This window comes from Neoarius graeffei, chromosome 27 (assembly GCF_027579695.1).
Source record: "Neoarius graeffei isolate fNeoGra1 chromosome 27, fNeoGra1.pri, whole genome shotgun sequence".
In the NCBI taxonomy this organism is placed as follows: domain Eukaryota; kingdom Metazoa; phylum Chordata; class Actinopteri; order Siluriformes; family Ariidae; genus Neoarius; species Neoarius graeffei.
Genome location: NC_083595.1, coordinates 39,481,802 through 39,497,810, shown reverse-complemented (window position 1 = coordinate 39,497,810; position 16,009 = coordinate 39,481,802). Strand labels below are relative to the sequence as shown.

Below are 16,009 nucleotides of genomic sequence, written 5' to 3'. Positions count from 1 at the left end.
TACAATAAGTGCATTATGGCATAAAATGTCCTTAAGTGGCCCATGGAGTATTGTAGTAGCAGGCAGATGTGGTGGGTTGATGCAGCTGTAACACACGAGGCATGTTAGTCGGCAGCTGTCAGTGGTTAATAGAATAGTGAGCAAAAATTATTTACTCCCTGCTGTGGAATGATTACATGCTGTAGTGGAGAGGGAGGATGATGCTGATTTGAATTAAATATATCTAACAGATAACGTGGGGTCAGTCGAGTTAAAAGATTCGATTTAAGACCAATATTTATGTGCACAGGAGATTAAACAAGTGGCGAGAATAACTTTTACACAAATTGGAGGATGACAATGCACAGAAGACTTGAGTGGCCTGTTATTGTGGTTTATACATTGCATGAGCCTTCCAATGCGAGTCTAAAGGGAAACACAGAGCACTACAGTTAAATACCCCGAAGCACTGGGTTACCGTCAAAAAACACAGCAGTACTGGAAATGCTCGGGTTAAGGAGTGCTTGTTAAAGGAGATACGCAGGACCATGGCCTCACTTTTTGCTTATAAATGCCTTGAGACCTCAAGAATGGCACAGGAATAGCTTTAAGCGTTAACAATAAATCTAATATAGTCATTTTTATGATTAAAGTGATTCATATAGGTCGCAGTCTGAGTGAATGACCTTGACGTCCATAATGTCACAGCAGGAAGTCTATCGGTCTCATCGCCATTTCCGCTATACTAAAACACAGAGCTGACTGCAACTCCGATCCTCCATTTTGAGCTAATTTATCGCCATGCCACGTAGATGTGCTGCTGGCTGGTGCAGCAACACGGCAGAAGCTGGATTTATGTTGCATTCATGGCCCAAGAATGTTCAAACTGCAAAGATTTGGACGCGTTTTGCGAGAAGTTCACGGGCACATTGGGCGCCTATGAAGTGGTCTCTCCTCTGCTCTGCACATTTTTACTGAAGACTCGTATGAAACCTCTGATCTGTCAAGGAGCGTCGGCTATAAACCTGTATTGAAAGAGGGTGCAGTACCAACAATTAAAGAAAAAGAAAACTACAAGAAAAGGAAAGTAAGTTCAGTTGCACTAGTTCTCCCGGAGTGTGAGCCGAAGGTTGTTGCTAAAACCTGGGATGTAACGGGACGTGACATCATATCGCTCGGGCAGTGACCTCCCCGCAGTTGTTGCTAAAACCGGTGATGTGCCGTCCCGGGTTTTAGTAATTGCCTGAGCCGAGCAGTAATGGCGGAGTAGTCAGTATGGAGAAAATGGAGAATGAGTGGACCAGCCATCTGATTTTTCCACTGGATATGTTTGCCTCAGCAGCAATATCTTGCCCTTACGTGGAAGAAGCGAATGAACGAACAACTAAACATCAGATTGTTTCAAAACAATTGGCCACAAGCTCAGCCTTCAAGAAGCGAGAACACAGACGGGTAAGCTCCGACTCTCATTTGGATACAAAACAACAAGAACACCACCACTCGTTCTTTACCTGCATTTAGATTAATACACGTGACTTGTATTGTGTGTTTAAGATACCGGTATGAGATTATTTAATTTGTTTCAGAATGTGATTGTCTCAGTTCATCTGATTATTTAAATTAGCCTTTTATGTTTTATCAGAGGGGCGGCACGGTGGTGTAGTGGTTAGCGCTGCCGCCTCACAGCAAGAAGGTCCGGGTTCGAGCCCCGTGGCCGGCGAGGGCCTTTCTGTGTGGAGTTTGCATGTTGTCCGCGTGGGTTTCCTCCGGGTGCTCCGGTTTCCCCCACAGTCCAAAGACATGCAGGTTAGGTTAACTGGTGACTCTAAATTGACCGTAGGTGTGAATGTGAGTGTGAATGGTTGTCTGTGTCTATGTGTCAGCCCTGTGATGACCTGGCGACTTGTCCAGGGTGTACCCCGCCTTTCGCCCGTAGTCAGCTGGGATAGGCTCCAGCTTGCCTGCGACCCTGTAGAACAGGATAAAGCGGCTAGAGAGAATGAGATATGTTTTATCAGTGAAAATGCATGCATGTACATGTATGTTGCATAAGTTATAGCACCTATCCTGTTTTAATGAGAGTCAGCCTACAAAACAGTCTTAGTTGAGCAAGTCGGTAACGGTATTCCTTACTTTCAGCATAGATTTTTATGACTTTGGTCTATAGCTGTCAAAGGCCTCGGCCTTAAAACCGGTTACCGCTGTGACGTCACGCACTCAGGGCTGGCTGGCTCAGCGGGGCGGCTCCAATGCCAACTTTGCGGTCGATTTTAGCTCTCAAAAATATATATATTTTTTATTCCCACTTATGCAGCATACAAGAGTCAAGGATAGAGATACTATCCACTCAGAAATGTATTTAAAAATAAAGGTTCTGCGTATCTCCTTTAAAGAGTTCGGAGTCAATACGACTTCAAGAGCACGATCTTCGAGGAATTCTGACCAATCCCAACCACTCATGCAGTTACTTCGGTTTGTGTACGGAGAAATTTCCAAAGAAATTCAGTTGAATCAATTTCCCAAAATATAAACAAAAGAGTCATTGAAACCAACGTGACCCTGACCAGAACAAAAAACATTTACTGAAGACCAACACGGTAAATTTGTCACACAGAAATTTGTGTGATGTGCTGCATGCAATACACTCCAATATTATACATACAGCGCACTTTATCGATGGAATAATAAACAGTTATTCCATGAAATCGAGTCGTACATGAGCTGATAGCGCGATAAGCCATGTACGCCAAGATTGAGCAGAATAACTTTTATTCTATCCACATTCACTGGATTTTGAGAAACTGAGCATTTTTATTTTTAGCAAATTCGATAAATAAAAACTCTATACAAAACAAAATTTCCACTTAGAATGTAAACAAACTGGTGAAACGATAGTAGCAATTCTTTGGGGAAAAAAAAAAAGATATGTTCTTACCATGAAATACTTTCATTCCATATTTTGTTGCCTTTTTGGGGGGTTTTGTTTTCAAGTAGAGTTTTTATTTTGTTCTGAATTGGTTCAGTAATACGCTCCGCCATTATTTTCTTCTTCTTCTTCAGGTTTTTTTTTTTTTAATCGGTTGGCAAACCAACTTAAAGGTGCATTACCGCCACTGACTGGGCTGGAGTGTGGAACAGGCGATATTGGGGGAAAACTATATTCTTTCAGCCATTTCTGTTTCTTTTAAATACTTGATGAAGTGATGTATCTGACTTGATGCGCTCCGCCATTTTGTTTTTCTCTACTCACAGTATACGAGTTGATATCCTAGTAGTAGAGTAGCCAATCGGAGCATGCGATTGCTCATATCCAGTGAATGTGGATAGAATAAAAACATATATTCTATTCCCTTCTAATAGGTTTCGTTCATTTGGTTTGATCGCATGCAGTATTGTTTGCATATCGCTTATTCTACGTGTATTATGTCACTCTAACCAATGGAGAATGAGCGTGGAGTATGGTTTACGATACTGCGTGGTTGTTGAGACAATATGATGTCATACGTAGGAGACGTAAAACTTCCGTGCTAGTGAGAGACTGTGATAATTTGGAAACGAACATGGCTGCCAGGTTGCTACGTTAAATACAGATTTTGAGAGAATTCTGAAAAAGACATGTTGAACACCCAAAAGGAATGTATATGTAAAATAATAATAATAATAATAATGGCTTTCTTTCATGGTATATCAGATATATTCCATTCAGCTAGCATGATATTGAACTCAAATATCATGCTAGCTGAATGGAATATATCTGATATACCACTCAACACCAGGCAATATTATTTAAATATTGAAGGATGTGGGCTTTATTTTTCCTCATGGACATCGTATCTGATTACCTGTTCAGTAAAAAACACCCTCTCTTCTTTATTTGTCTGTTGCCTTTATCCGAAACGACATACAACTGAGAAGATAACAGTTCAAGTCTTGCTCAAGGACCCAATCAGTGGCAGCGTGGTGGTGCTGGGATTTCACTTCACAATCTTTTGATCAGCAGCCCAAAGCCTTTTCCACGAGGGATCAAAATGCAAAAATGTTTAGTCTGCATTCCAAGGTGTCCTAGTTTATCCTGGAACAACCCTATTAATAAAAAGCTTTTGCTTTCTGGTCCATCGGCTATGGAAATGATAAGAGTCATTTATACTGCCATTTGCACAAACATTCAAAAACAAATATATAAAACAAAAATACAGATCTGGAGTTATTGGATGCATAAAAAAAAAAAGAAGAGCCCATAAGCACTCTGGAGTCTGTTTATGGGTGAGCTCCTTCAAGTAAGTCCAGCCATTAAACCTCTGTACACTCGGTGGCACTTTATAGAAAGAGGAAAAACGGCTCCTTGTCGTGTCACGGCTCCTTACATCAGCCCCTGAGCTTGATGGGATTTGCGGTCCTCCAAGCTCCGACACACCCACATGGATACTACTTCTGTATTCCCGTCATCATATTGCGTGATAAACGGATGGTCCTGTAAAAGACAGGAAGAAAAGGAATAGTTAGACGTCTTTTAAAAAAAAAAAATCTTACTAGTGAATGATGATGAGACACGAGCTGGGTTTGACCCTGATCGTATCACTGCGACAAGGTGACTGGCAGGACGACTTTTCTTCAACTTTTCCCCCCAAACAGGAAGACTATAAACCACCTCGGCAGCGAACTCGTTGCTTGAACTAATCTTATTAACCGAGCATATGCTAAAAAAGCATGGTGTATGATTTAGTGGCTGTGCTGCTGTTACTTAAAGGCTTCTGTCTCCGCTGTGACCCTGCCACTGGCTGCCCAGTTACTGTGATTCCTGATTGGAGCTTTAGGCTTTGGAGATAAATTAGCAGTGACACTCTGCGCTGTTTAAATGAATGTGTCTTTCCTTATTACTCTGATGTAGTGACTCTGCGAGAGGCACTCGTGTCCCGCTTCAACTGCACGGGCAAATCCTAATTAAATAAGAGATGGAATTAAGGAGGAATATAAAATGAAAGCAGCGTCAAAGGACGTTTTTAAAGGGCGTTAGCAAATGAATCACGGTTTCACCAAGATCGTATTTTTTTTCCCCAGATAATCAGGGATTTTGGCTTCGTAAGTGGATATACAACAACATTATATACATTAAATACACGAGATGGGCTGTTTATATGGTATGACTGTTTCCTTGGTAGTGACACATGGAGACATTTTAAAGAATACAAGCTGACAATATACAAGTTTAAAAAACAAAACACAAAACGCCCGTTTCCTGTTGATTTAAAATAAGACGGAATAAAAAGTATCTACAAGTAAATAAAAGTGATATGAATACTTGATATTACATGAATATTTTAACCATTATCGTGCAAACTTAATCAAAAATATGCAGAAAAAAAAAGACTAATTCCATGCTGTTTATTATCAGCAAACAGATTGTAAAGATTAAGGCTGGGCAATACGAGATGTTATTTTATACTATGCAAGAAAAATCAGAGCCATTTATTGTAAATGTGATGCCAAGTTGTTAAATGTACACTACCGTTCAAAAGTTTGGGGTCACCCAGACAATTTTGTGTTTTCCATGAAAAGTCACACTTTTATTTCCCACCATAAGTTGTAAAATGAATAGAAAATATAGTCAAGACATTTTTCTGGCCATTTTGAGCATTTAATCGACCCCACAAATGTGATGCTCCAGAAACTCAATCTGCTCAAAGGAAGGTCAGTTTTATAGCTTCTCTAAAGAGCTCAACTGTTTTCAGCTGTGCTAACATGATTGTACAAGGGTTTTCTAATCATCCATTAGCCTTCTGAGGCAATGAGCAAACACATTGTACCATTAGAACACTGGAGTGAGAGTTGCTGGAAATGGGCCTCTATACACCTATGGAGATATTGCACCAAAAACCAGACCTTTGCAGCTAGAATAGTCATTTACCACATTAGCAATGTATAGAGTGGATTTCTGATTAGTTTAAAGTGATCTTCATTGAAAAGAACAGTGCTTTTCTTTCAAAAATAAGGACATTTCAAAGTGACCCCAAACTTTTGAACGGTAGTGTAAGTTTTACAGTACAGTCAAACCTCCGGTCACGAACGTCCCTATTCACGAACAAATCGGGCTACGAGCACCATTTCCGAACAAATTTTGCTTCGATGCACAAACGCACAAACTGGCGGGCTTCCACACCACATGAGGCGTGCGGCAGCATCAGTTGTACTCAAGGTGGCGCGCTGTGAACATTGTTCGTCATTGCGTTGTGTTGATACGATTTCTTTTTTGCTTTTTGCATTAAATTAACCCTCATTATGGCTCTCAAGAAAGTGGAAAGTGTTAGTGCTCCTCCTCCATCCACATGTGCCAGCAACTATCAACCACAAAGGTAAAGTGTACTGTACAATTATTATGTTTTATTTTAGTATTACTGTATTTTTCTATAATTAAGGTTAGCTTTAATTCCTTTCTGTATTTTTTTCCACACATAAACCCATAAAAAGTTACAAAAAAAACCTATGTTTCTGGGACCGGTGAACGAATTAATTGGATTTACATGAATTTCAATGGGAAAAATTAATTCGGTTTGCGAACGGAGTCAAAGAACAAATTAAGTTCGTAACCCGAGGCACCAATGTATTTTATTAGAAAAAGCCTTAAAGATGAAGGCTGGGCAATATGATGATATACTTACAATAGCATCATATGTTAGAGAAAAAACAAACAAACAACAAACCAAAACAGCAAATAAAAATACAAGATGAAGACTGTGACTAAAGTCACAGTAATTTGTGCTAGCTGTTACAAACCGGGACGTCTGGTCACCGTACCCTATAGATCTGGAACGGTGAGAGAGAGAGAGAGAGAATGACGCCTAGCGAGGAAACGTTGCGCCCTGCCACCCTGAACAAAATAAAGAAAAAAAACCTCATTGAAAAAAATCATGAAAGAGTTATAAGTGATTGGAAAAAAAAATCCCGTTTTTCATGGATCATTCTGGATCAGTGATCCAGATCAGCACCAAAAGTCATAGCAGCGTAATTCAGCCCAGAGGTACTCGTGAAATTTGGTGATGATTGGTTGAAAACTGAGGATGAAATCACATCCTAAAATTGTTAGTATAATAATAAAGAAGAAAGATCCTGAGTGAGATTAACAATTTGCTAATGCAAATTAAAAACCCAAACAAACAAACATCAATTATACACTCTGATAGGAAGCAGCTGATTTGATGTTAATTTTTTTCAAATTTGTAAATCGTAAAATATTAAGATTCGTACAGAAATATCTTCATTTGTCCTACTTTTCAGTGTTTATTAATTTCATAAATGTATCATTAAATCCAGTTTTTCACAAACGTCTCACAAAAACACAGGCATTCTGTTGGAAGCTTGTTAGCAATCCTGTATATACTGTAAACACATTATGTGTCACTGAAACATTTTCAAGTATCATGATACCATTTTTATCATTTTGCCCGCCCCTAATAAACTAAATCAACACCAATATTTTTCTATTCTCCAAGTTCTTGTTATAAAACAAGTCCAACAGATTCGTCCACACCACGCCAGTCATTTTCCAACACTCCGTTTCTCCTTTTCTCACAGACACGCACTCTTGGTCTCTGTGAGGACAGAGCGGGACCATCAATCGTGCTGTCCTGCTAATGGTGAGCTCTGTGTGTGCCACAGTGAGGTTAATCACTCTCAGCTCTGGGTTGTGTTGAGGCCCGTCCTGAGGGCGAGCCGTAGTGAGAGCCCTTCTCATCAATCAGCCGGCCCGGGCACAGGCTCGCCAGTCTACACCAGCTCCGGGCTCAGATATAGAGCAGCGATATGCAGCTGAACCCAGCATTCCACTGTGACCCTGCCAGCCCGGATGAGGGTCTGACCATGTAGGGCAGCCTGTTTTTGACCCGGCATGGAGAATACGAGCACTTACAGGACATTTGGGAAGAGATGCAGTCAAGGACAGGGGAAGGAAGGGACATTTCAGGAGACAGAAATATATAAATTAAAAAAAAAAAAAAAAAAAAAAAAAAAAAAACACCACACACACATGGTCAATGATCAGCCGCATGCTCTTACACACATTTGGACAATGACAAGCTGCAATAAATCAGAGCTCAGGCGGTCAGTTGCTTGTTTGGCTGGACTGACACAGGCTACATTCACACACGCAAATGTGCCACTCGCCACCTGTGTGTCCCTCTGTTCTCTCTGACTTAGAAGAGAGCGTGTGTGTGTATTTGAGAGCATGCCGAGAAGTGCACCTCCATTAATTAACCCACCTGCTGCTAACATTGCACCCATGCAGAGGAAGTTATTAAGAGAGGAAAGGCAGAATAAATACTGCTTTAGTTAGGTCATTATCAGCTTCTGCTTACCTCTCTACCGTCAGGCGGAAAAAACTCATTTAAAAGTGTGGCTACATTAATCACAGCCCCATATCAAAGTGTGATAATCACCTGAATTCTCTGTTAAAATAAAACTGCCAAACCCAGGGGAAATCTCAGCCTACTCTTTAATTGTTTCGAGTCTGTGATAGGCCTTTTAATCTAAGATTAATTTATGCTTTTTTAAATAACTCTACTTATGATTAATAAGCTTGAAAATTAAAAGGAATCTAAAGCAATTATAACAAGTGGTTGGTCATCACCTCATTAGAATGTGTTAAAGAGCAGCAATGGTGGAGTGGAGTGTGTGCCAGTGTGTGCGTGTGTGTGTGATATCGGTGTAGGGAAAATAGCACAAGACAGACAGAAAGAGTGAGAAAGGTGAAGAGATCACTGTTATAACTAGGTCTTGGCAGATTTGCATACTAATGACATGCTCCCACTGGATACAGAGAGATGTGTGTGTGTGTCTTTTCAGACTAGGCTAAAGCTTTATGATCTCTTAATTCAGCTCTCACCAAGGGAAAGACTATTTGTCTAGATTACAAAAGAGCAGGGCAGGTGTACCGAGAACCGCAGCGAGCCGAGCATCATGACTGCCACCTGACTCTCAGGCAAGACTCCACTTCATGAACACACACGACTATTTACTCAATCTGTAGACGTACTAACACAGCGTGGTTTACATCAACCTGTTTTCATATGAATTGCAAAGTCTGACTTAAAACCCCTCAATCAGATTTAAAATGAATTAAAAACCAGACTTTGGATTAAACTGTAACACAGTGAAGGTGTCTCTCCATTACCGTGTGTCTTCCTGGCACTTTTTGACAACGTCATTTTGTTGCTCCTCTTCAAAATGTTTACACGCCAGCAGTTAATGAACACGCTCAATATTTTGCAATGATTTAAAAAAAAAAAAAAAAAAATCTACCGAAACGAATTGGAAAAATGAAAAAATTAAATGAAATTTTCTGCCACAAATTTAGTCAGGGGCGGCACGGTGGTGTAGTGGTTAGCGCTGTCGCCTCACAGCAAGAAGGTCCTGGGTTCGAGCCCCGGGGCCGGCGAGGGCCTTTCTGTGCGGAGTTTGCATGTTCTCCCCGTGTCCGCGTGGGTTTCCTCCGGGTGCTCCGGTTTCCCCCACAGTCCAAAGACATGCAGGTTAGGTTAACTGGTGATTCTAAAGTGACCGTAGGTGTGAATGTGAGTGTGAATGGTTGTCTGTGTCTATGTGTCAGCCCTGTGATGACCTGGCGACTTGTCCAGGGTGTACCCCGCCTTTCGCCCATAGTCAGCTGGGATAGGCTCCAGCTTGCCTGCGACCCTGTAGAAGGATAAAGCGGCTAGAGATAATGAGATGAGATGAGATGAAATTTAGTCAGTCAGCCATAGACATGTCTGATGCCTGATGTTTGCTTTTGCACTGGAATTATGAGAATAATGCAACTAATAAAAAGTAACAGAAATCTACTGCACCCCAAACGGCCAAATCATCATATTTGTAGTTCAAACATTGCTGAGCTCCATAAACTCGTCTTAACCAGGTGACTGTGTGGAACAGAGAGCAGAGACAGTTTGGCCAGCGTGATCATCATGTGCGTACTTTTGTTTATCATTGTTCAACTGAGCTGTAATGTATTTCTTGAAAACCATATTTCATGTATATGTGTATTTAAATTCATAGGTAACTACAGCTTTGGTTACGTCTTTTAGTCCTGGTGCAAGCGAACCCCACTTACCTGGAGTACATTCATGAAAGTTGCTGAAACAAATGATTGACGATTACGATGCTGAATTATGCTGATAACGAGGAGAGCGATGCTAGTCTAATGCAGGGGTCACCAAACTTTTTTCTCTGGGGGCCACACTGAAAAAAATGGCCTGTTAAATTAACACAAAAAAATCTTGTACATCGGTTGCACTTATTAAAATCATATCCACTAAGACCAATTAAGTCATGTTCTGTTTGACTGAACATGACTTAATTGGTCTTAGTGGATATGATTTTAATAAGTGCAACCGATGTACAAGATTTTTTTGTGTTAATTTAACAGGCCATTTTTTTCAGTGCACATTGTCGTTCCTGACTGTGATGGGGGGGCCGGGGTCGGGTCAGCTATATAACATAGAATTGTATGACCCAGGCAAATATGACCACCAGCAGGCCTCATTGTGTCGTAGAGATTACTAACCTGGCACAGCCATCCCCACACTACTATATCCCCACTGCTATATCAACGTAGCCTAGTAAACTAGACCCACCTGCCTAGCGGCCAAAAATATTTTGGTCTAGCCTCGCACCATATAAACAAAAACACCCCGGGCATCAAATCGTGCCCGCCAATCACAACGCAAGGTTTTTGTTTGGATTCTTTGGGCGGGCTTTTGCAGGAGTGACGACAAAGCTGCGCGACGCTGGAGAAAGCACAACAGGAAAGATGGCTACCGCTAGTGAACAGCGCGCGTTTGACTCCGCTTTGGAATCAGTTTTAGAAGAATTAGACTTGGAGTTTTCGTTGAAACATGAGCAGGAAGAGGCTCGCCGCTCATTCCTTTTCAAGAAGGACGTTTTCGCTGTTTTGCCGACCGGCTATGGCAAAAGTCTGATCTACCAGCTGGCTCCGCTCGTAGCCAAAAGGATGGGGCTAGTTTGTGCAGTACGAAGAATTAATAAACAGCTTTGAAACATTACTTTTTGATTGTTTCTTATTTTTCCATTATTTTAAATTTAAGGGAAATTATTTCACCAAACACCACTAAATAAAAACTCTCAAAAACAGTTTAAGCAAACACTTGAAAAACACTTGAAAAAAAATAAGAGTTATGTGGTACAGACTCCAAACTTGTGGTCATTATCTCCAAAATTCTTAATATCTAGAACCTGTTTATTAATTAATACGCATTTTGAAAAATTATTTATTTCAAGGCCTCCCCCACTGCTTTCTGTCGCTCTGACTACGTCACAGTCACTGTTGCGCTGATTGGTCAGAGCGTTGGCCTATACGCACAGAGACAGTTTGAAAGACAGCAGGTTGTTCCTCCCACACCCGTCGGAAGTGTCTACGGATCGAGGCCAGACTAAATATTCACATTTAGTCTGGCTTGCCAGGCTAATATCAATACTACTATATCAACACTTGATTCCTGGCACATATTTGTTTATCTTTACTAGTGGTTTGCAAAAGTAGTAATCGAGTCTTCACACTTTGTTTTAATTTGAAATACCACAGATATTCCATTTAGTTATTTTCTAATAAAATAACATCAAAGCTGTCAAGGTAAGAAACATCTGCCTAGTTGAGGTGATTGACACTGGCAAAGGGGAGTGGAAAATTATAAATTGTACAGCAGGTAGGCCTGTTGATATTATTAATAATATTAATAATTGTGTGCAGCACTTAATAAAGGTCAAATAAATAGGCCTATAAAATAAATACATTTAAAAAAACAGTGAAATTATAAAAATATGAGCAATAGATTAATAGATCACAGCAGTTGTGCTGTGTCCTGCACGTCATTGCTCTCATCCATGGCCAAGGCAAAAAACTCGAATTCTGACGCTCTCATATTCAGCTGGTCATACACGTTGTCCCCCAAATCTTCGGTTCGCCTGGTCATAGTAGGTGCGGAGAGACTCACCGCATTGAGCGCATCCTTCTTGTCGGGACACACCTCCTCGGCCACAGCAAGCATGCATACTTTAACAAAGTCCCCATCAGTAAACGGCTTTCCGTGGGTAGCTAGTAGGTGAGCTACCTTATAGCTAGCTCAGACAGCAGCCTGGTTGATCTGGGTTTGGCGAAGGAATACATTCTGTTGTGCAGCCAGTCCGCATTTCATCCTCCGAATCCTGTCTTCTCTTGTTTGCCCTTGCAAACTAGCATACTCTTTGTGGCGGGTTTCGTAGTGACGACGCAGATTATATTCTTTGAAAACCGACACACTTTCTTTACATACAAGACAAACTGCACGGTCCTTACACTGAACGAAAAAATAATCGGTGGTCCACTGTTCTTTAAAAAAACTCTGCACTCTCTGTCAGCTTTTCGCTGACCGCTAGCCATTTTGCTGTCCTGAACACTGACAGTTCTCTGCACGTGCGCTGCCTGTCACTGCTTGATTGCGAGCATATGACGAAAATTTGGAAAATATGAATAGTTCATTTTATAACTAAATATCAATTTTAATTGATAAAATCAACAAAATACAAAATGCATACATGCTATTATTTGCCAAAAAGCAATTAAAAAAAAATAGGCCATGACCACTTTTGGGGATTGCCTCACAGGGCCGGTTCAAGTGGTGGGGGGCAGAGGGGCTGGGGGGCCGGTCAAAGGGGGGGTGGCAGGCCGGAGTCGGCCCGCAGGCCGTAGTTTGATGACCCCTGGTCTAATGTATACATTTTCAGATTTAATTACTTGTATTCATATGCAAGTATATCCTGATCAAAAATACTGTTACTATTTAGCGTAAAATTTATTACTCTATCCACATTCACTGGATATGAGCAATCATGTAGTCTGATTGGCTACTCTACTACTAGGCTATCAGCTCATATACCGTAAGTAGAAAAAAACAAAATGGGAGCGTGTTGCTGAACCAACTGAGGATGAAATAAAAACTCTACTTGAAAACAACCCCCTTAAAAAATTATCAAGTATTTAAAAGAATATAGTCCCTCCCCCAATATCTCCTGTTCCACACTCCAGCCCAGTTGGTGGCGGTAATGCACCTTTAAGTTGGTTTGCCAACCGCCAAAAAAACCTAAAGAAGAAGAAGAAACCCTCAAAAAAATACAAAAAAACCAGAAAAAAACAACAAAATATGGAAAAAAAAGTATTTGATGGTAAGAACATATCTTTTTTTTATTTTTCAAGAATTATTATTATAGCATTTTTCACAAGTTGCTCCCGTCATTTCACTGGTTTGTTTACATTAAAGCGGAAATGATTTTGTTGGACATTTTGTATAAAAGTTTTAATTGGTTTTGCAAAAAAATAAAAATAGAAATGCTCGGTTTCTCAAAATCCAGTGGATGTGGGTAGAATAAAACAGTTATTCCACTCAATCTCGTCGTACATGGCTGATAGCCAACTCGGTGCTACGTGCCTCATTGGCTATCAGCTCATGTATGACTTGATTTTGTGGAATAACTGTTTAATATTAGTATGGAATATTAAATAATAATAATAATACTAGGCGGCACGGTGGTGTAGTGGTTAGCACTGTCGCCTCACAGCAAGAAGGTCCTGGGTTCGAGCCCCGTGGCCGGCAAGGGCCTTTCTGTGTGGAGTTTGCATGTTCTCCCCGTGTCCGCGTGGGTTTCCTCCGGGTGCTCCGGTTTCCCCCACAGTCCAAAGACATGCAGGTTAGGTTAACTGGTGACTCTAAATTGACCGTAGGTGTGAATGTGAGTGTGGATGGTTGTCTGTGTCTATGTGTCAGCCCTGTGATGACCTGGCGACTTGTCCAGGGTGTACCCCGCCTTTCGCCCGTAGTCAGCTGGGATAGGCTCCAGCTTGCCTGCGACCCTGTAGAAGGATAAAGCGGCTAGAGATAATGAGATGAGATGAGACTAATACTAATAATAATAATAATAATAATAATAATAATACTTTTCTGTTGCATGTGATTACCCTGAAAGTGAAATGAAACCTGGCCCAGTGGTAAATTTATACAAGAACTGGATTATATATGGTGTGAAGGTTTACACTTGCACACATTTTGGGTGAAATCGACTTCCGTTGTTATTTTAATTATTAAATTTAATCGACTTCCATTAGTACGTTATTATTACTACGATTTCCATTATTACTTCCATTAGCTACATCAAAGCTCAAGCCCAAACCTTACAAAGCAAAACCACATCTTGGCTAGTTGTGTTTGAAAGAAGTAAAAAATTCTTTCCATAAACCTGAACACCAGATATTTGAAAATAGCATGAAGGAAATATTTATAATAAGAAGCCTAAAGGAGTCCATTATTTTCAAAAAGTGCTTCAGGAGACTAAGATTAGTAGGTAAAGTGCACATTTTAATGTTCACTGAAGTCTTGAGGCGATTGTTTTGTGTGGATGAGCAGAATCAGGGTCCTTGGCTGTGACAGAGTGAGACAGAGAGCGAGAGGGGTTGGGCTTCTCCCCGAAAACCACAGTGTTATCAAACTAAAAGCTAGGATCGCTCTCATGGGACTCCTCAACGTGTTAATGTGTAAACAAGTCATCACAGCGATGTCAAAGGGCTTTCAAAGCCCACTCTCGTTCTGTTCCCTACAGTACAGGCCACAGGCATTCAGCAAGATGATGCGTCTTTCTTTAAAGGCCTTCTCCCCTGAGCCCAGGCGCTTACTCACATACACATTAAAAAAAAAAAAAAAGCCAGAAGCATGCACAAAAAGACGCAGACACGCTTCTCCGTGAGAGCGCACACACCCTGTCCGTGAGCAGGCTGCCTCAGGGACGGGAGGAAGCCTATAGGTCTCTATAGGTCTCTAACAGATTTGGGGTGTGGGCTACAGCACTCGCTCTTTTGTCCTGAGCAGCATCATGTGCTGCAGCTGGGGCCTGCGGTGCTGCACGCTCCTCTGGGACAAAAAGTGCTAAAAGGACAATGACAACTGGGTGACAATGAGAGAAATCCATAGGGAGGTGAGACATGTCAATCACTACACAATCACTGCTGGAGCCTCACATGGCAGAAATGTGGAACACAAACTGATCAGACTGAAATAAACAGACGCTTAAAAAAAAAAAAAATCATTCACTAGGCATGTGCTGATAATTGTGCTAACGTGTTGAAATGTCATCACTACCCTGGATATTTGTCCTCCCAGAAGCTATAATGAAACCTGAAACTGAATAAAATAGTCTGAACTGATGTGTGCTCAACAAAGTAGTCGCCTGGCCTTGCAATGAAATGATCTATTCAGTGGCGTCAAGAATTCCCCCCCCATTACTATAATAAACCTGATTTTGCTCACACTGATTTTAAATTTCTTGCTGTCAACGATATTCAGTGCATCAGCAAAACAGGAAAAATCTCTCGCGCTACTTCTTATCTGAAAGGAGGATGATCAATCTAGAATGAGTACTGTACTGAAACTAGCAGACGGGTCAGCAGGGAGAAACGTCTTTTTGATGGAGGAGAATGACCAGACTGGCTTGACCTGACATCACTCAAATAGCCACTCTTTACAAACATGGTGAGCAGAAAAGCATCTACGAATGCACATGTCAAATCTAGAGACAGATGGGCTGCTACAGCAGCATTAGAGCACACAGAGTTCCACTCCTGCTCACCGAGAACAGGAATGACAGTCTACAGTGGAGACAGGCTCACCGAAACCGAACAGGTTAAGACTGGAAAACCATTCAGAATTTCACCAAGACGATACTAGATTAGATTAAACTTTGTCTTTATCCAGAATACAGGTACAAAGCCAATGAAATGCACTTGGCATCTAACCAGAAGTGCAAAACACAGTATTATTTACAGATAAGTGCCAGAACTAGGTACTCCAGATGGACAGTGACAATATACAGAAATGCTTTTAAATATTTAAAGCTAGACTGCCTTTCAGATTTTTCAAGTGTAGGTCATAAAAATAATTTTCCCAACAGCTAATTATTTTTGGTTAGTGGACCGAAAGCTACTGAATTCGAATCACAGACT

General features: G+C 41.0%; 1 protein-coding gene across 2 annotated transcripts in view; it reads right to left on the bottom strand.

Annotated features, from left to right (window-relative positions):
* Window positions 1-3,824: 3,824 nt before the first annotated feature.
* The window catches only part of map2k5 (mitogen-activated protein kinase kinase 5), a 154,521-nt gene continuing 142,336 nt past the window's right edge, over window positions 3,825-16,009 (bottom strand). For both annotated transcript variants that reach the window (XM_060911120.1, XM_060911121.1), the window contains one exon: window positions 3,825-4,450. In XM_060911120.1, coding sequence (XP_060767103.1) covers window positions 4,340-4,450 — 111 coding nt within the window. In that variant the 3' untranslated portion in view covers window positions 3,825-4,339. The remainder of the gene's footprint in view (window positions 4,451-16,009) is intronic.